This window comes from Hyperolius riggenbachi, chromosome 5, assembly GCF_040937935.1.
Source record: "Hyperolius riggenbachi isolate aHypRig1 chromosome 5, aHypRig1.pri, whole genome shotgun sequence".
NCBI lineage: Eukaryota > Metazoa > Chordata > Amphibia > Anura > Hyperoliidae > Hyperolius > Hyperolius riggenbachi.
Window position 1 is genome coordinate 205,180,281 of NC_090650.1, and position 21,395 is coordinate 205,201,675.

Sequence of the window (21,395 nt, forward strand, 5' to 3'; positions counted from 1 at the left end):
CGGCACCTATTTTCATTCAATTTGATTATAATAATCGAATCGGATGGTCAATCGGTCGCCAAGTCGCCTGATGTATAGCCACATTTAGTAAACATTAGCAAAGTGCTGAAACTGAGCTTTCCCTGCTCCTGCAACTGAGAAATTATCACTAGATAAATTGTAATATACAAATACAGCAGCTATGCAATAAAATGCAATAACAGCATTCAGAGCAGATAAACTGTACTTTGGGAGTTTGTAATTTGTAGACAGACAATAACGTGTGCACAAAAGCAAGTATGTTAACTGTATGATTAATAAAAAGTAGGAAAACACATTTTTATTGAATGTAAAGTCAGAGTTTTATCCCACTTTAAATTAACTATAATTGTTCTGTGAACTACTCTTGCTATTAGCCTGCTGATTTTTGTCTACTGATTAAATATGTACTTTTATAAAAAAAAAATAAAAAAGTATATAAAAGTATATCATATCTTTCATAACTGACTGCATATAGAAGATTCTTGCTAGCTTCTGACACTCATGGCATCTTCATTGCATGATGCCTAAAAAGGATTCAATCAACATAGAAAGCTGGAAAGAATCTTCTATCAGCAGTTAGTCATAAAGGCAATTACCTTTTCCGGATCCATCCCATGACTAACACCGTAATATACTTCATGTATATATTTTATACAAATAACCTATTCCTTTTTATTAAGTACAAAAATAACCTACCTTCATGCCTGGTGTACCGGGAAGGCCCATATCTCCTTTTTCTCCCTGCAATATAGAAATCATTTTATTTACCAGTGCTTTTCTTCAGTAGAGTCAAAGTGCTGTACAGATATATTTGCTATACATGGAAGGTTAATTGGCTCGTTATACTGGTAGGTTCACTGGCTTCTCTCCAATTAGGATATGATAGAGACATTAGACCATGATAGGGAGACAGTCATTAGTGTTGCTTGAAGATGCCTCAGTTTCTTTGAATGCCTGTTTGGCCAAATTTATCTAGATATTCTGTATTTAATCCAAATGCAACTGAAGTCAAGAGGGAAATGTTCTGGTGGATTGCTGTGGCCTTTAGTGGGAAACTACAGCAGTCAAATGCAACAAAAATACCATGGGAAGACCAGCACGTGTCTGAGGAACGTAATTAAAAAAAGAGGGAGATACGATCCTGCTCATGGTATTATGGGTTCAACAATACTATCAACAGAAACACTGAATGTTGGCATTCGGCAGTGCATACTTTGCTCAGTAGGTCCACATTTAAAAAAAAAAAACTTGGCTTCTACACAGCATCAACAGAACCAGTGTGTGCAGGTTACTCCCATCGAATACCATCTACCCACATCAGCACCATCCTTAAAAGTGTCATATATTTGAAATATTCATTAAAATCATTGTCATGGATAGCAGCCATTCACAAATCCATATAAAAACAGAAATGTTTAAATCATCTGCAATAGATTCTTATTACGTACAGTAGCTCTGTGTATAACAGAGCAGTGCCAGGCTGGCATAGTGGTAATAGGTAGCTGTTTCTGATTGCTGTCCTTTGTTAATGCACACTGCTCCCTGACACTGCCTCGATAACCCCCTATATTCACCCTAATGTTCTTAAACCAAATTAAAGTCCAACACCTCCTTTAATGTGTACCTCAGAACAAACCAGAAAACAAAAGAAACATAGTGTAACACTGTTTTAATAATTTATATCACACCACTGTGCACTTTTTGTATTGCATCCATGATCATTGATTGTTTACACTGTATGTACTGCATATATATGAGCAGTGGCGTAGCTAAGGAGATGTGGGCCCCGATCCAAGTTTTACAATGGTGACCCCCAAGCACTCTATACATAGCAATTGATACGGCGCAACTACAGTGTCTAAGGTACAAGAAGGGGATGGGGAACAATTTGTTAATAATTACAACTATTCAAAGTATCTATAGAAGTGGTTATTATGAGCACAGGACCAATAGAGAGCTAATACTGTAGATGAGGGAGGGTCCTTTGGGGCCCCTCTGGCCCAGGGGCCCCGATGCGGTCGCAACCTCTGCAACCCCTATTGCTACGCCCCTGTATATCAGAAGCGCACATCTTGATCTGTTTAAAACAAAAATATTCTTAATTCAGCCATTTTCCTTAATAATCTTATTTATGTGCTAACCAATTATTTGCAGAAAAAATTTGTAGACAGATGTAGACCTGATGAGGAACCTAGACTGAAACCAGTGAGTGAAGCCCACTTTTGCCTATGTCATTTACATGATATAATTTGAACAGCTCACACAATAGGAGCTCTGTGAAAGAATGAGTTACTTGCTCACTACATTTTGAAAACAACTACAATACAGCTACTCACCTGTTCACAACCGACAAGAAGTTGGACATCAGATTACGGGTTTCATGCAGTTTTCAAACAATTCCAAAATGAAATGTGCATAAAATGCCACTTGCCCTTGAATGTATGTTTATTTTTAATCACAATTAAATGATAATTTAGACCACACTGTACAGCTGACATGACCACCTTCTAGTGCTATTCTACCACAGATAGCCACATCAAAGTAGATATACGTAAGCTTGGTATACAGCCCTACGTAAGCTGTAATTGGTCTGTATACCACAGTTCTGAGCTTTTGCTGTTTTCCTACATGGCACTTTTGACGTATTGAGGTCATACTTCTGCTTGTTAACGTGATCTCTTTTGAACAGTAAATAATGTTGGTAATGATTAATTGTGTATAAAACTAATTTGGATATATTTTTAAAACTCTGGTTCACACCTCAGTATTTTCATAGCTTTATAAACGTAAATAGAAGGCTATGCCATTACACACACAATTTCCATAGTTAATGCAGAGAAATACCCTCAGCCACATGACTATGAGATCTGTGCATATTGTATGAAGCTACCAGAAATAAGGGAATTACATTGTATGCACAAATCCTTCTCCTGACTCAACATGCCTGCTCTCTCTGCTCTCATCTATGGAGCACACAAAGAAAGTAGGCAGGCTCAGCTCTGTGCTCAGAAGGAAAGACTAGCTGCTGCCTCTTCTCAGCTCCTCCCTGATTGCCTGATGTGGCTAGGAAAAGAAGTCATGGCTCACAGCAAGCAGCATCTGACCTTGGCACAGAAAGAAAGCTTTGCAAATGTAGACAAGCATGAAATACTGAATAAGACAGAAAAAAAAATTGTGCAATGCAAATTATGACATGTTCCATACAATGCACTTAGAAAAAAAAAGTCAGAATCCTAAACTAAGGCGCAAACAAATATCTAACTCATGTTTACAGAGTTGGGAACTAGTAATAAACGTACATATAATGAGGGTATGTAAGATGAATTTCACGTGGTGTAATTGGTCAACTATGGCTTTTACAAAATGTATAATAAAGATAGCAACAAAGCAATAGTTGAGGCATTGGTAATAGCAGGGACAAAAATGTACATTTCTCATGTTGCTGCCCATAATACTGCTAAGATAGCTAATATAGCTTTCAGCACAAAAACCATCTTGGGTACTTTTGTATATTTTACAGCCAGTATTGGGATTACAATAATTTAATATAATGTACTCACTTTTAAGCCCTGGTTACTTGAAGTTATTGAAGCTCTGGTTGATCCTTCTCCTGATCCTTCCAGATCCTGCAGAAAAACACAACCAGTATTGTAATTTGTTTATCCACATTTATAATAAATAGAGAATTTGTCCAAGGTACTTTGTAAAGTGTTTTAAATATGCATTTTATTAAGGCCCGTTTCCACTTGTACCACACGCGTCTGCGAGACGCGCGGCGGCACTTCCGGACTGTGGGTACCAGACGAATCCCATCAGCTATGGGAATCGCAGCCTCCTGCACAACTTCGGATGGAAAAGCCGGCCAAATCGCTTGCGCTAGCTTGCGGCCGGCGGCTCTATTACTCCCTATGTCAGAGTTTCCCCACGCGATTTGCTTGCGGTGAAACTCAAGTGGTCCTCAATGAATTAACCATCATGATCTAATCCTGCCTTTATCTTTCAGTTCTGTCCTCCACTGACTGGCAATTATCCATCACATGCTGCTAACTCTTATAGGCAAAGTTCTCCACAATCTGCTTTCTACATACATTTCTTCTGTGACCATCTTAACCATTAAGTGCACTCTATACACAGCTAACAGGAAGCCATTTAACAGTCGTATTGAGAACTTTTTACGAGCCTCTCCCTTTTTCTGGAAATCTGGGCCTGGTGCAAGAAAAGCCGGTAATTCGGCTGTGTGCTGGCACCACATGGCACTTTTACTGGTCCTGACACCAGGGGAACACCACCCTTTACTCTATTATCACCACACATGTTACCAGGATAATGCACATGGCACTAATAGTGTAACGGGTGGTTCTCCCCTGATGTTAGGACTGGTAAAATTGCAGTGCACCGCCTGCATCAGGCCCTCTGTTCTACTTGAAATTAATGTATCTCCTACCATTAAAACCTGCAAGTCTTAAAACTCACTTTTTTTAAGTAAGTACATCATCTAATTTAAGGCCCATCCACAATGTCAGCAGTGTTGAGTGGGGCACACAGCTTGACCTTAGAACAGTGTTGACTGCCTAGTTTTGTAGTGCTACTCCATTCTATACAACTGAATAAAACCGTCTTTCTCCACTGTTTGACTTAGTAGCCTGTGACATTTTGTCTTTTTGTAAAGTCTGTCAACTGGTAGTACATACTTTGTTGTAATGGTTAAGCATTTAGAATGCTTGCTGTCTTGCTGTCCCATCTGATTGGCCCTTTCCTCAGTAAAGTTTTGCCCCTGTCCAGTGCTCCATTGCGTGACCTTCTGTGTATGACACTGGCCTGTTTGAATTACTCTTCTTCACGCAGTTGGTACTGGGCTTCCCTCCAAGATTTCCTGTTGCTGACTCGGACTGCCTGACTACTCCCCTGCTCATATCCTTCCTAGTATAGTTCTGATGGTACTAATGCACTTAAGTCTCAAGAGGCTAAGCAAGGACATGCCACGTAGGGTTAAGATTGCAGAGGAGATTGTGGCATAGGGGACTGAAAAGAAGGCATGGAATCCACCAGACTTTACATCCATCCTCTTGGATCTGTTGGATCACTAGAGGGCAAGCCAGCGATGTTGAGCATCATCTGTATATGCTTTAGATTCCCTGCCAAGATGAATGCCAGGAGTGATTGTTTGGACTGAGGAAAATTGAAAGTGTGTATGCAACTTGGCCTGGTCACTTAGAAGCAGAGGACGATTAGCATATAAAACCTTGCTGTTGAGAACAACTAAAACCATAAAAGTGATTGGCCCATAAGCAATTCACTTTTCACCTGAGTTTTCTCCTGGGAGATAATTTTTCATCATCAGTTTAACTACCTAAAGACCACCCCACGCCAACGGGCGTGGACGCGGCGGCAGCCCCAGGACCGCCTAACGCCAATTGGCGTCATGTCCTGGAGCCGGCTACTGAAGGAGATTGCACGCAGGCTGCGCGCGCATCTCCTTCTCGGGGGCGGAGCTCTGCCCAGCCCCGCCTTCAGTGGGAGACTGTTAGACGGCGTAATCGCCGTCTATTTACATGTACAGCGATGCGATCGGCAGCAGTGCTGTACTGGGGACAGCCGTGTGACACGGCTGTCCCTCCATAGGCTGGACAGTGATCGGCTGTCATAGGCTAAAGCCTAAGACAGCTGATCACCCTGATTGGCTGGCGGTGGGAGGTAGGGAGGGAGCAGGGGAAAAGAAATTGAAAAAAGGCTATTTTTATTAAAAAAAAAAGGAAATAAATATTTATATAAAACAAAGAATAAACAAATGTGGAGCGATCAGACACCACCAACAGAGAGCCCGTTGATGGGGGGAAAAGGGGGGGGGGATCACTCGTGTGCTGTGTTGTGCGGTCCTGCAGCTTGGCCTTAAAACTGCAGTGGCCAATTAGGGAAAAAACAGGCTGGTCTTTGGGGGGGGGGGGGGGGGTTAACACTGCGGTGCTCAAGGGGCTCTAATAACTTTCCAGCACTTTTCAACTAAAATAGTACAAAAAAGGAGGTGAAAAACTAATATCAAAAGTATTTTGAGTATTTTCTTGCTTTCTTGTGGCTTAAAATGCATTTTATTGACAAGTTTAAAAATATCACCAAGGTGATAAGTCAAGAGAAAAAGTGAATTGCATATGGACCATTATATCGGAGTCACAGAAACATTACAATTACTAACAAATCTTATGTAATTTAGAGCTGGTTTTGTTTGTTTGTACTATCCTTCTATTATAATGAAGTAAGTATGTAAAGGAAACCTTTTATTGAATAACACCTTGTTGTGACAAGTCCGCTTTGTATAAACGTTTTAGGTATCTTTAGTGAAATGAATAACTCACCTCAAATCCAAAACCATAGCCAGGTCCTGGTGGTCCGGGAGGCCCGGGGGGCCCTTGTGGGCCTCTAGCTCCTGGATTCCCTTGCGTGCCTTGTTTTCCATCAGCCCCAGGAGGACCCAGAGGACCTTGTAATCCAGCTTCACCCTGTAAATAAATGATAATGCAAGTGATTTTCTATTTTTTTTTAAATCATTTTGTACATAATGTATGATTGTTTAGTAGAGGGGAGGTACAGAATAACAATTATTTCTATAAAGCTTCAAGACATAATAAATCACCTCACACTTGTAAAACTCATCTCTGTGAAGGATTATTTCTCTAATTCTTCACCATGTTGTAACACAGTCTGACAACAGAGGTGGATGGGGTTCAGAGGGGGCTGAACTATGAAATGCGTTACCTGTGCAGTGCTAGTGCCCTTCTGAACATTTAATAATGCCATCCTTTGTCCCCTAGGAGGCATAATAAAGGGGGTATTAATGCAGATACCGTATCTGTACTCTGGAAATATGGGAATACTACAGATAAATATTTCTGGTAAACTGCCCTAATTCTTTTGTTTATAGTATTATTGAAGGATGATACAACCATGTTTTGAGAATCTGCAAATCTCTTCTACCTTAAAGGGTCACGCTGTAATCACTTCCTGTCTGAGTCAGGACTGAGTCAGCCACTTACATACCTGATATTTAACTCTTTCCGTCAGAGAAAGAAAAAAAGGAACACAGCATAGTTATTTGTGTGCTAGGCACTGTACATACACGTCTATCTCACCATGTCACGTGTCACTTCAGGTATCCTTTAAAGGGAACTTAAACTGAGAGGGATATGGATGTTTCCTTTTAAACAATACCAGTTGCCTGACTCTCCTGCTGACCAATTTGCTGCAGTAGTATCTGGATCTCACACCTAAAACAGGCATGCAGCTAATCCAGTCTGACTTCAGTCAGAGCACCTGATCTGCATACTTGTTCAGGGGCTGTGGCTGAACGTATTAGAGACACAGGATCAGCAGAAGAGTCAGGCAACTGGTGTTATTTTAATAGGAAAAAGCCATATCCTTCTGAGTTTAGGTTCCCTTTAAGGTAGAAGAGATTTGCAGATTCTCAAAGCATGGTTAGGAGGGTCTGTTGATGTGCAGATAGCATGTACCATTCAAAATATATTTTGGAAAAAGTATGCAACTCTCTTTTGTGGGTGGGCATACTGTATATTCTAAAATTATTGACTCCACTGGGGATGTCTGAGTCACAAGAGTATTCAATGTTCTTAAAGTGTATCATAAGTGAACCTAACAGCATTAAAATGAAAATGGTCCCATGTAGAAGGCTATTCATACATCCTGCCCAATGTCTCTCCTTCTTCTTATTGGTACAGTGGAGTAATTCCCTCATTCAAGCTATGGACAATCCCCACTGTCAGAGCAGTGGCCTAGAGCTTCATGTGGATGCAGTGTCAGCCTCCATCTTCCATGCTCACAAGACTGCAAACAGGGGAAGGTGGGGGGAGATTGATGCCACTCCATGGGCACAGGGTGATGAAAGATTGTCAAGCTCCAGAAGTTTGATTTTTCTTGAATCCTGACCAAGGGCGCTACTTCACTTTACTAATGAGGGGAAGCAGAATCACTGCAATGTAAATACAGACACCCCATTACATAGGGACATTTTCAATTACATACTTTTAAGTTCACTTCCAGCACACTTTAATTTATTTCTTAACACATTCCTTCAAATAATTGTCAGTGATTGCAATGGCATTTAAAATGGAATGTATTACCTTGGGGCCAATAGGTCCTGGTGCACCTTGATCTCCCTACAAAACAACAAAAATAAGTAGATTCAACGTTTATGCAAGTAATTAAAAAAGAAGCAGGCCAAGAAAAAGTATGATAATCTACATATTTATATAATTTTACAAATGTATTGTAGTACAGTCCATGATGTAAAATTAGTTTAGAATACTTATACTATATTAGTTTATTCTACTAAGTGGCCAATTCATTAAGGTGGCAATATGCAGATAGCAGGAAGAGTGCCATTATTTCTGCAGATAACAACATACTTATAAACGAGGGGGGTTAACTTTTGATGATCAGCCCTTCTTTAAGGTACTACCAGGGCTGGATATCTGGGAAGGCCAGTAAAAAGTAGAGGGGTGGCATGCTTTGCTCTGCACACACTGCCTGCAGCCTGAGTTCCAGAGTTTTCTGCATCTCCCTCACTTCCTGGAAGCACAGTAGATGCAGCAGAGGAGTCAGTGACTGTCATCACGTTTTCTCCTGATGATTCCCTCCTCTGTATCAGTGGGACATACAAGCCGCAGTGAGAAGTGCTGGGGGTTTTAAGCTATGTACCCACCTGGCGATTTTCCCGACAGTTTTCCCGATGACCAGCGATTTTTACATGACGTCACCAGGTGGGTACAGAAGCATGATCGCGAACGTCGCATAGCATCGTACGATAACTAAAGACTGACACAGCGGATTAGATCTTTAAGATCCCCGACAACACTGGAAGTCTCGCTCGTGCCACCATGTAGGTCGCATGATCTCGCGCTTAACCTGCCATCAGGAAGAGGCGTCGCTAGCGACTGTCATCAAGGGGACGTCACAGGATCTGTGGAGCGGTGAGTACGCCGCTTTAGGGAGCAGAACTCCTAATCTGTACGTTTTCCTGCACATACTGTCAGTGGCGTAGCTAAGGAGCTGTGGGCCTCCGATGCAAGTTTTACAATTGGGCCCCCCATGCACTCTATACATAACAATTGATATGGCACACCAAAACCTGCCAATGGCAACTACAGTGTCAGAGGTGCAAGAAGGGGATGGGGAGCAGTTTTGTTAATGATTAGAGTTGGGCCGAACGGTTCGCCTGCGAACGGTTCCATGCGAACTTCAGTGGTTCGCGTTCGCGTCCCGCAGGCGAACCTTTGCGGAAGTTCGGTTCGCCCCATAATGCACATGGAGGGTCAACTTTGACCCTCTACATCACAGTCAGCAGGCCCAGTGTAGCCAATTAGGCTACACTAGCCCCTGGAGCCCCACCCCCCCTTATATAAGGCAGGCAGCGGCGGCCATTACGGCCACTCGTGTGCCTGCATTAGTCAGAGTAGGGCGAGCTGCTGCAGACTGTCTCTCAGGGAAAGATTAGTTAGGCTTAGCTTGTTCCTGTCTGGCTGCATACCTGTTCTGTGAACCCACCACTGCATACCTGTGCTGTGAACCCACCACTGCATACCTGTTCTGTTCAGTGGACCCGCCACTGTATACCTGTTCATTGAACCCACCACTGCATACCTGTGCTGTGAACCCACCACTGCATACCTGTGCTGTGAACCCACCACTGCATACCTGTGCTGTGAACCCACCACTGCATACCTGTTCTGTTCAGTGGACCCGCCACTGCATACCTGTTCTGTTTAGTGAACCGCCACTGTATACCTGTTCTGTTTAGTGAACCCGCCACTGCATACCTGTTCTGTTCAGTGGACCCACCGCATCAGTGCGCATACCTGTTCAGTTAAGTGAACCCGCCACTGCATACCTGTTCTGTTCAGTGGACCCGCCACTGCATACCTGTTCTGTTTAGTGAACCCGCCTCTGCATACCTGTTCTGTTCAGTGAACCCACCGCATCAGTGCGCATACCTGTGCAGTTAAGTGAACCCGCCACTGCATACCTGTTCTGTTCAGTGAACCGCCACTGTATACCTGTTCTGTTTAGTGAACCCGCCACTGCATACCTGTTCTGTTCAGTGGACCCGCCACTGCATACCTGTTCTGTTCAGTGAACCCACCGCATCAGTGCGCATACCTGTGCAGTTAAGTGAACCCGCCACTGCATACCTGTTCTGTTCAGTGGACCCGCCACTGCATACCTGTTCTGTTTAGTGAACCGCCACTGTATACCTGTTCTGTTTAGTGAACCCGCCACTGCATACCTGTTCTGTTCAGTGAACCCACCGCATCAGTGCGCATACCTGTGCAGTTAAGTGAACCCGCCACTGCATACCTGTTCTGTTCAGTGGACCCGCCACTGCATACCTGTTCTGTTTAGTGAACCGCCACTGTATACCTGTTCTGTTTAGTGAACCCGCCACTGCATACCTGTTCTGTTCAGTGGACCCGCCACTGCATACCTGTTCTGTTTAGTGAACCCGCCACTGCATACCTGTTCTGTTCAGTGGACCCGCCACTGCATACCTGTTCTGTTTAGTGAACCGCCACTGTATACCTGTTCTGTTTAGTGAACCCGCCACTGTTTTTTAGGTCGCTGCTAGCAGCGGCCGATGTAATAATTTTTCGGGTGCGTGTACATGACTGCCTAATTTTTCTGGCTGCACTGCGGGCAGCTGCAACAACAAAAGAAAAGGCATGTACATGCGCCCATTCCCCTTCGTGATCATTACCTTGCCGTGGTGAAGGGGCTTGCGTATCACAATGGAGCAATGACCGGCGCCTAGATGAGTGTCTCGGGGCGACACCCACGATAATAAGGTCGTTGCCTCATTGTGGTCAGACCAAATTTGATCAGCTGGACAGTCACTGTTCTGTCATTCAGCTACATCAGCCAGGTGACCATATGGGCTGTAAAGCCACCAAAACCTGCACTCTCGCCATGGTGCGCACCAGTAAAGCACGGCCGTCACTACACAAACAGCTGTTTGCGGTGCGTTACACGATGAGTTTGGTGTGTCAGTGTGAAGCAGTACCTTAATTACACTACCTGATTGATGTATACACATGCAAGATGTTTGAAAGCACTTTAGGCCTGTCATTTAGCATTCAATGTGATTTCTGCCCTTAAAACGCTGCTTTGCGTCAAATCCAGATTTTTCCCGGGGACTTTTGGCATGTATCCCACTCCGCCATCCCCCCCTCCAGGTGTTAGACCCCTTGAAACATCTTTTCCATCACTTTTGTGGCCAGCATAACTATTTTTTTTTTCAAAGTTCGCATCCCCATTGAAGTCTATTGCGGTTCGCGAACTTTAACGCGAACCGAACCTTTCGCGAAAGTTCGCGAACCCGGTTCGCGAACCGAAAATCGGAGGTTCGGCCCAACTCTATTAATGATTACTACTATTCAAAGTATCTAAAGAAGTGATTATTATGAGCACAGGACCAATAGAGAGCTAATACTGTAGTTGAGGGAGGACCCTTTAGGGGCCCCTCTGGCCCAAGGGCCACGATGCGGTCGCTACCTCTGCACCCCCTATTGCTACGCCTCTGCATACTGTATTTACTGACCACACTTACCTACAGCTGTTAGACAGTAACATTATTACTGGTCAGCTGCTGTTACTGACCCGAGCCCTGTATTTTTCCTTCTCTCCCCCTGCACTCCCCCCAAGTATAGGTGCCACCAGTACAGGTAGCAAGATATAGGTGCAGCCAGTATAGGTAGCCAGGAATAGGTGAACCAGTATAGGTAGCAAGTACAGGTGCCACAATATAGGTAGTAAGTATAGGTGCCCCAGTATAGGACACAGGTATAGTTGCCCCAGTATAGGTAGCAGGTATAGGAGCACCCAGTATGGGTAGCAGGTATGGGTGTCACTGCGAGGAGAAGGGCCAACATCATCCTCCCTCCACATGGCCCCCCTCCTGTGGCCCCCTGCATGGCTGGATTGCAGCGGTTGGTGTGTAATTAACTCAACTGATCGCTGGCTCCATACGGTGTCCCCTCTGGTAGCAGGCTCCTCTCTCCTCTCCCGATCTCTGTATGATGTGTATGTAATCTCGCGTCATAGAGGAAGTAGAGGGGAGAGAGTGCAGATGGCTGCTGGCGGGGGATACAGGCATAGAGCGAACGATTGGTGAATAATTACACACCACACCACTAATCCAGCCATACAGGGAGGCAGAGGAGGGGGGTCCGTGTGGAGGGAGGAATGATGTCGCCCCCCTCCCCGCTGCTTCCCGGGAGCCAAATTGCCAAAGTACCTAGTACATTGTTGGCAGTTAAACTACTTCCCTGCCAAATAGTACATAGTACATGCTTGGCAGGGAAAGGGTTTCATTTATGGCTACAGCAGTCTCTGTTCCTCAGTTAAACCCCTCCTGCCTCCTTTTAAAGAGGAGCTGTTAGGTATAGGGTCTCAGAGAAAAAAAACACATATATCAGTAGCTAAAGATTGGCTGTACTTACATTACATATGCATTTCACTGTCCACGTTTGGATTTCACAGAATTTTTATATAGTATTTGCAGAGAATGATGCTCCTGACAGCTCATGGCAGGTTCCATGTTTGTCTGTCTCCTATGAAGCCAAATGTGTCGTCATGTCCTGCCTGCTTCCTGATGATTCACTCACACAAAAGATCCGTAATGAATATCACTACTGTGCAGTGAATATTGATTAGCCATGTGGCTAGGAACAATAGCGGACTCCTGCAGTGTACTCTGCCCAGAGATTTTTCACTGCTAAGCTGTTGTAACATGAGCCTGTACTTTCTCACTAGCAGCCGAGGGGAGGACCCAAGCAGCCCCAGAATGCTTTGCAGTATGGTATGCGGCCTTTCATCCTTTTGAGAGCTTGGGTCTAACAGCTTTGCTGATAAGCACACATTAAAAGTAAGAGAGATTTTTAACTTCAGTATTGCCTTTTTGGCTTCCTTCTAAACTGTTTAACACAGGAGAATAGAGGTTTAAATTAGCTTTTGCAGCCTGACAGTTACTCTTTAAAGAGAACCTGAACTGAAAAATAAAAGTCAAAATAACCATACACAGGTCATACTTACATCCTGTGTAGTCTACTCCTCAATCTCTTACTCCTCTCTTGCATCCCATTTGTCCACTATGATCAATGGAATTCTCTGTCCTCCATTTCAAAAATGGCCATTACCCCATAACCGCTTCCTGGTCAGCACATTGTTAAACTGTAATATCACCTACTTGAGCCATAGAGAAACATGGACATGACCTTGCACATTCAGTTGTAACTGACAGCTGCTGATATATAACTGACAGCAACTGGTATATTTCAGTTCTGACAAAATATTGTCAGACCTGGAAGGGATCACTGTAAGAATAAACTGGTGAGCTTCTGAGAGGAACTGACGGTGAGGTTAGTATGTAATATTCATTTGCAGCTACATCATGTGTTCATTTGAAATAATTTTACTCGCTTTAGGTTCCCTTTAAGATGTGTCCCTGCCTTATCTTAAATCAACTCCCTATGTGCTAAATTTTCACTATATTTAAAGGGAACCTGAGCTGACACTATGTGTGTACCCGTGTATATTGTATGGGATCCTTCTACTTACCTGTTCTCCTTTTTGCATAGGCTTACCTCCATTGCGCTGCTTAAAGCGGAATATAACCCTGCATTTCAACTTTGCTCTAAAACATTATTTACAGCATATTATATGCAACCAGCATTTTTTTTTTTACTAGACCAGCATTGGAAGGGCTTTAAAGAGCTTTACATAGCTTTAAAGTTCCGTGGATAGAAATGCAGACGCATCCGAAGTTTAGATAGATACATTTAAGTAGAAACAATGTAACAAGTGTGGAATGTGACACACACTCTCTGACTGTGCAGGAGCTGGAGGACAGCCAGAGAGTGTGTAACATTTACCACTTGTTACATTGTGTTTACTAAATGTATCCATCTAAACTTCGGATGCGTCTGCATTTCTATCCACGGAACTTTAAAGCTCTGTGTGTAACCCTTCCAATGCTGGTCTAGTAAAAAAAAGTGCTGGTTGCATATAATATGCTGTAAATAATGTTTTAGAGCAAAGTTGAAATGCAGGGTTATATTCCGCTTTAAGTTGTGGCTTTAACTGCATCCAGTCCTACAGAGGTCAAAGAAGTAGTGCATGATCTGTTCACTCACATTGCGTATAATTTTGCACTCCTGTCTTGGTTTGTACTGCAGCTGAGGCCAGGAGAATTGCATACTTGACAAGTGCTTCTTATACATCAGCGTCATTTCTCAAGTATGCATGCCTGGGACATGCTCAGCTCTGCACATCCGGGCAGGAATGCAAAACTACAGCAAGCAGGAATGGACAGAGCATGCACTGGTCCTTTGTTGAACAGAGGCCAAGCTGCACAATGCAGGGGAGTCCATTCACACCAGTGGTCACTAGTCGAAGTGATGGAAAGAATGCTGTTGAGGGAGAGAGTGGCAGTTGGTGACAGCAGGCCTTAGGTGCTGGAAAGTACAAACTGGCCCTGGGGACTACCATCGCGTACATGTAATAAAAGTGCCTGGAAAAAAAACATGGGATTGCGGCTAGTAGAATATCAGTAAAATTACTGATATGCTACTACTTAATTCCCATTGTAAAATATTAGTAATTTTTACTAATATTTTACTATGACCTAACCTAACTCTACTCTTACACAGAGCCATCCCTCTACCGATGCCTAACCCTTAATCCTTCCACTATCGATGTCTAACCCTCAACCCTCCCTCTACTGATTCCTAACCCTTCACCTTCCCTCTACTGATGGCAAACCCTCTGGTGGTGGCTAACACTTAACACACCCCCACCCCCTGTGGTCCCTAACCCTTAAAAACTCCCTGGTCACACCTAATCCTTAACCTCCCCCCTTCCGCAAAACCGAGATTATCAGCAATGATTAGAAATTAGAGTGCTTGATAAAATAATGAGCATTGGGGCACCCAAATTTACAATCTTTTCCAATGGCGCCCATTTTACCATGGCGATTCATGCACCCTTTTTACCAGCTTCCTACCAACTTACTGCGAATCAGCGATCATATTCATGATGATTTAGCAGCAAATTAAAGTTGCTCTTGAACATTTACTTTTTTTTTCACTCAAACCAGTAGGTGGAGTTATGAACATATTTTCCATTTTATTTGTGATATTTAATATTTTATCTGTATAATTTAAAAGAAAAAAAATGTTTTTTTAAAGACTGAACCTATTAAATAAATTTTTAAAGATTAGCAATCGGGCTGTGTACCAAAATTACTGTATATTCTGGTGTATAAGACTTTTTAACCCTTGAAAATCTTCTGAAAATTCAGGGGTCGTCTTATACGCCAGGTGTCATTGATGCCGGGTGATACACCCTATCCTGTTACCAACTCTCAGATCTCGATGCTGAGGACTGTAGTGAAGCGGCACAGGCGCACATTTGCGAGATCTGAGAGGCAGAGGAGGAGGTAAATAGTATACAAGGTTGGACCAGAAGCTTGAAAGAGGCATGTTTTATGGGCACAGCACGATTTATTCTTCCAAACCACTCTGATAAACGGGTAGACAATGAGAGCTGACCAATCCACTAAGGGAGAGACAGAGTTGACCAATGCAACCAGTCAATCGCCTATATACTTTTATATACTGGGTATCACATACAGTACAGCACCAGTATCTGTTCATACTTAGCACCAGTTTATGTTTTGTTTTTTTTAATTGTTATTTGGTGTGCACTGAAAGAGGGGTAGTCTTATAAGGCGAGTTTATCCCAAACTCTATATTTTAACTGGAAAAGTTGGGGAGTCGTCTTATATGCCCCGTCCTCTTATATGCCGGAATATAGGGTACCTGTTTCACAAAACAGCCCTGGCCCCACCAGCAGAGTCTCTCTGTTCCTTTATGTCATTTGCTTTACTTGCGTCTCCATTAGTGAGACATCATTTTAATGTTGCTTGTGAAATTTCACCAAAGGCAAATGCCATTTTTTTTTTTTAGAGAGATTTTTTTGTGAAAATACGCTTACATTTTCGTGTTTTACAGACTTCATGTAAATAAGCTAAATGTTCACGTTTTTGCCTAATGGCCGCCGACTTTCGCGGTTAATAGCAATGCCCCCTTACCAGCTACAATCACCAAATATGCAGGGTAGGTTAAGCAGAACAGTGGATACAAGAAGAAAAAAAATCCTAAAGACCTTATAGTTTTTGAGAAAATTGATTTTAAATTTAAAGGTAAAAAATAGCAAAGTATAGCAAAGTATAGCTAAAATGACAGATAATGTATTAACATGCATATAAATATATATATATTTTTTGTTCAGAGTGTGGGAAATTAAAAAAAATCCCCCCTCCCGAGCTTCTTTAACCCCTTGTCCCCCATGCAGGCTAGGATAACCAGAATGCATAGCCTGGCCACGTGGGGATTCGCACCCTGAGCTATACCAGCCCGCATGGTCCATAGTATGGAGGGCTCCAGGGGAGAGGGCTAGCCAAGCCTTCCCCTCTCCCCAGAGCCTTTGTCCAATCCATGGACAAGGGCCTCTTCCCCACCTCTGGTACCCCAGGAGGAGGTGGGGGCAACGACGACCTGGGGGGGGGGTTCATGGTGGAATCTGGGAGTCCCCTTTAAGAAGGGGACTCCCAGATGCCCACCCCCCTCCAAGGAGAAATGAGTATAAGGGCACAAAGTACCCCTTACCCATTTCCACAAAGGGTTAAATGAAATAAAGACACAACAATGAAAAAAGTCCTTTATTTTTCTTAATTAACCAGAAATACTTACTTGTACCTTTAAGAAAATGTTCTCACACCAATATCCTCAGAAATGTCCCAAGCCAATATCCTCTAATCTTGTGAGCGTCATTGAGTGTATCTCCGAGCACCTGACGCCACACACTGCCGCTCCCCGCGCAGCTCTAGCTATACTATAAGTATAGTTAGAGCTAAAGCATCTTTAAATTTTGGCTCCATGGTTTCCCATTGGTCTAAGAACAGACCAATGGGGAGCCTTGGAGCCAAAATTTAAAGTGAAACTGAAGTATCTATAAAAAAATTTTTTCACTTACCTGGGCTTCTGCCAGCCTCCTGCAGCCCTTGCCGGTCCTGAACAATCCTCCGTTTCCCCGCCGTGGATCACTTTACTTCACGCAGTGGAAGCCAACTTCTAAGACAAAGTCCACTGTCCCCTGGCCACACGTATCTTTGTATGTGTTCCTGTGGCCTGGAGCATCTTGCGCAAGTGCATTAAGAGAAAATCTCTACTGCACTTGCGCACTTTACTCCCAGCGACAAGAGTGTGAACAAGGATGCGCACAGCCATAGCTGCACAGGTGCAGTGGCCACTGACCGGGAAAAAAAGTGGTCTGCGGCAGGGGAACGGAGGATCGTTCAGGACCAGCGAGGGCACAGGTCGGCTGCAGGGGGCTGGCAGAAGCCCCAGGAAATTGAAAATATTTTTTATAGATACTTCAGTTCCGCTTTAAAGATGCTTTAGCTCTAACTATACTTAGTATAGCTAGAGCTGCTCAGGGAGCGGCGGTGTGTGTCGTCAGGTGCGCGGAGGTCTTCAATCAACTGAAGCTCGCACGATTAGAGGATATTGGCGTGGGACATTTTAGAGGATATTGGCGTGGGAACATTTTTTTAAAGGTACAGGTAAGTTTTTCTGGTTAATTAAGAAAAATAAAGGACTTATTTCATTGTTGTGGTATTATTTCATTTAACCCTTTGTGGAAATGGGCAATGGGTACTCTGTACCCCTATACTCATTTCTCCTGGGGAGAGGCGGTAATCTTGGGGTCCCCTTCTTAAAGGGAACTCCCAGATGCCACCATGAGCCCCTTAAGGCGTTGTTGTCCCCCACCTTCTCCTGGGGCACTGGAGGTGAGGAACAGCCCCTTGTCCATTGATTGGACAAGGGCTCTGGGGGAGAGGGGGAGGCTTGGCCACCCCTCTACTCCAGCCCCCCCCCCCCATACCGTGGAGCATGCGGGCTGGTATAGCTCAGGGTGCAAAGCCCCAGGTGGCTGGGGCTGAGCATTCTGGCTATCGTAGCCTGCATGGGGGACAAGGGGTCAAAGAGGCTCAAGAGGGGGAACCCCACATCATTTTATTTTTTAATTTCCCACTTAAAATAAAATACACACAAAATAGGTAAAGTTGCCAGGGATCCTTATACAGCCATATTGCGGCTCTATAGCGTTCCCTGGCCAAAGCGTTGCCACTTCCACGTTGTGTCCAGGGGGTCTGTACACACTGCATACGGACCCCCTGGATACCCCGTCATGAAATTCATTGCTCTTTCTTTTGATATATGTAAATTTACACTGCCACGTACATAATCTATCATTTACCACATTTAAATGTATAGTTTTTTCCTATCTTAATTTCAAAATCTATTTTCTCCAAAACTATTAAGTCTATTTGAAAAACATTTACCCACTGTTCTCCTTAACATACCCTGCAAATTTGGTGATTCTAACTATTAACTGCGAAAGTTGGGGCCATTGGGCGAAAAAAAAAATAGCTAAAAAATTCGAGTGAATTTTCATTTGTTGAAGCAAAAAATGTTACTTATTTTTGCAAAAATAAAGTGAAAAGAATATTTTCTCTCATCACTAATTTTAATAAATAGCAGCACCCAAAGTTGAGAAATTGATTATTCAAAACAGAGCTCTGGTGAGTAATTAAAATCCAGCTAACATCAGTGACATGATCCTATATTTTGGAGGGATATTGGTGTTCTTAAAAACACTTTGCCAAAGCAAGTCTATTGTGGTGGTTAGACGATTAGAGCGATTGCTCATTTAGAAATCACAATCGCAGGATATGCAGCATTTTATGAAGTTTTTCACTTCAATACAAAGTATAGGAGCACGGACAAAGCGCACATATTCATTAGTCATTCTTGTAAGCGATTTGTATGTGATTTTAAAGCGCTGTAACTGCCCAGTATTCTCTCTGTACCCATAAAGCATTGAAAACCGCATTTTTCCTGTCTTCTGGATCGATCCTGGATGAAGGGCAGGCCACAGATTTTGAGAGATAAAAAACTGCAAAATGCCCCACCAAAAAGTGGTTTACAACTGAGGATGTGATAGCTAAAGTGCAGCCTCATGAGGTATCATATAGTAAAGATACCAAAGATTATAAGATGACACAGCAGGTTCATGAATTGTGGGCACAGATTACCAAAGAATTATATGAAGAGGCTGGCTTGTCCTGCAATATACTTTTACTGAAGGTAAAATGTTACTTTAAATGTAAGTTTTCTTTTTTTTTTATAACCATATTTGTACATTGGTGGTTATTATGAATGCAGGGCAATTTGCTGACTAAATATATAATATTGATCTTTGATTCTCACCAAATAAACGTGTGTCTACAATATGACAATAGCATGAATACAGGTTGTGTTTTAGCTCCCATTACATACATTTGGTAAGATTTCAGTATCACTACTGTGTAATTAGTGTGACTGAGTCAAATAAGTATGCTGTAGTTTGTGTAAAAAACATATTTGATAAAGGACATTTTTCAAAAGGAAATGTATTTTGAAAGAAAAGTAAATGACATGACAGCCAGGTTACAGCAGCAAAAAAGATTCAGTATGTATGCGTGCGTAATGCGGCAACGCGTATTTTTGTATGCGTTGAGGCTCACAATAGCGCTAATTACAGTCGGGAATGCGGAAAAAGCTACGCGTGGCCAGTCTTGATGGGCCTGTCGGCAAAAACGAAACTAGCTGGCAGCGGGGGACCAGAGGATTAGTGAGTGGCTGCGAGGGCACAGGACTGCTGCAGGGGCTGGTAGAAGCCCCAAGTGAGTAAAACTCTTTTTTTCCCTGGCTTAAGTGTCTCTTTAAGATATTAAAAGAATATGGTCTATCTGTAATCATTTCTGCATAGAAGTTTTTGAGAAAAAAGAGATTCAAAGTGGATCTGGGGCTTCACATAGGACTAAGTATTGCTTTACTGGACAAGTAGCTTTCTTGAGACCAACTATAAAGATGATTGGGGTGTAAGTATGTATGACACTTCTTTTGACTTTATCTGATGCATTGTGTGTGGCTAACATATGATAACAAAATTACTTCAATATGTTTTAAAAAGCATTGTAATAAACCTACATAATTCTCAAAGATCACATAATATCTTTACATGCCAAAATATATTTTTTTATTTCATTACGTTTGAAGGCAAGAAGGATGTAATTTGTTATCATAGGTAATTTCGAGTTCAGTGTAGTTAACATTATATTGTCCTTTGATAGGACACAAGTCAACCTTCCTGTTGATGAAGAGGTTTCAGAGCATAAAGATGAAGAAGATGCCATGCAACTTGTATTGTTTAAAAGGAAATAAATATGGCAACCTCCGTATTCTACCAAACATATCAAACTAAGATTATACGTTTTCTGCTTACCTAGTAATGGACATCCGTATGTAGCCAAAGAACTGTTCAGGATGAGAATGAAGATCATTGTATAGGGTCCAGAACTGTCCCTTTCTCTCCCTTTCTTGAAGCATGGGATGTACCCAAAACCCCCGTGCCTTTCTCCTGCTTCTTGCCAATACGGCAGCTCCAGTCATCAAGAAACAGGTAAATTGCCTCTCAGTCACTATATCTGTCTCAGTCTCTCTCTGTAGCTCACAAATCTCCTCACAAAAACCCACACAGTGTGCTTAAAAACTTAAAAAGCTGTTATACTCCCCAGTTTGTAAGCAACAAATCAGATGTGTAGGCCACTTTGAACAAGTCCCATTAACATAAAACACCTGAAATTAATTAAAAGAAAATAGCAACCACAGTGGACTTTAATCCACCGATCACACTGTAATTGCTAATCGTAATCGCCATCGTTATTAAACCGCTAACACTATTTGAAAATTGCTACCTTAATTAACGGAAAACGCAGCTCAAATTGCTACAATAACGCTGACACAAAGAGCTAGAGATTGTGCTTTGCAATTTTTAGTGCACCCCTGCCCTTAAGTGACAACTACCGGTATTTATCACTAAGCGTTTCAGTTCAAGAGTAATATATTACAGACTATTAGGCAGTTGGTATACTACTGTGATTGTACTATTTTTAAGAATTAAGTACTGTCTACTGCTATTTTTAGGATTTGATTAAAAGTAAGGTTTTATATTAGATTTACTTTTGGCCTCCAAACCTTTCCATTTTTTGTTTTTTGTTGTATCTTGTATCTCTTAGGGGTGGCCACTCTATATCAACAGATTATCATAGTTGTCAATATTACAGACCATGATAGCAACTGAAGGAAGTAATCTTGCATATAAAATACAATTATCTCGGACTTTGATACACAAATGCAGCCATATCT

At 42.6% G+C, this 21,395-nt stretch overlaps 1 protein-coding gene across 2 annotated transcripts in view; it reads right to left on the minus strand.

The window, feature by feature from the left end:
- The window catches only part of COL15A1 (collagen type XV alpha 1 chain), a 361,488-nt gene that overhangs the window by 85,303 nt on the left and 254,790 nt on the right, over positions 1–21,395 (minus strand). For both annotated transcript variants that reach the window (XM_068236615.1, XM_068236614.1), the window contains 4 exons: positions 8,151–8,186; positions 6,372–6,515; positions 3,582–3,647; positions 718–762 (listed from right to left, as the gene is read on the minus strand). In XM_068236615.1, the coding sequence (XP_068092716.1) occupies positions 718–762; positions 3,582–3,647; positions 6,372–6,515; positions 8,151–8,186 (291 nt within the window). The remainder of the gene's footprint in view (positions 1–717; positions 763–3,581; positions 3,648–6,371; positions 6,516–8,150; positions 8,187–21,395) is intronic.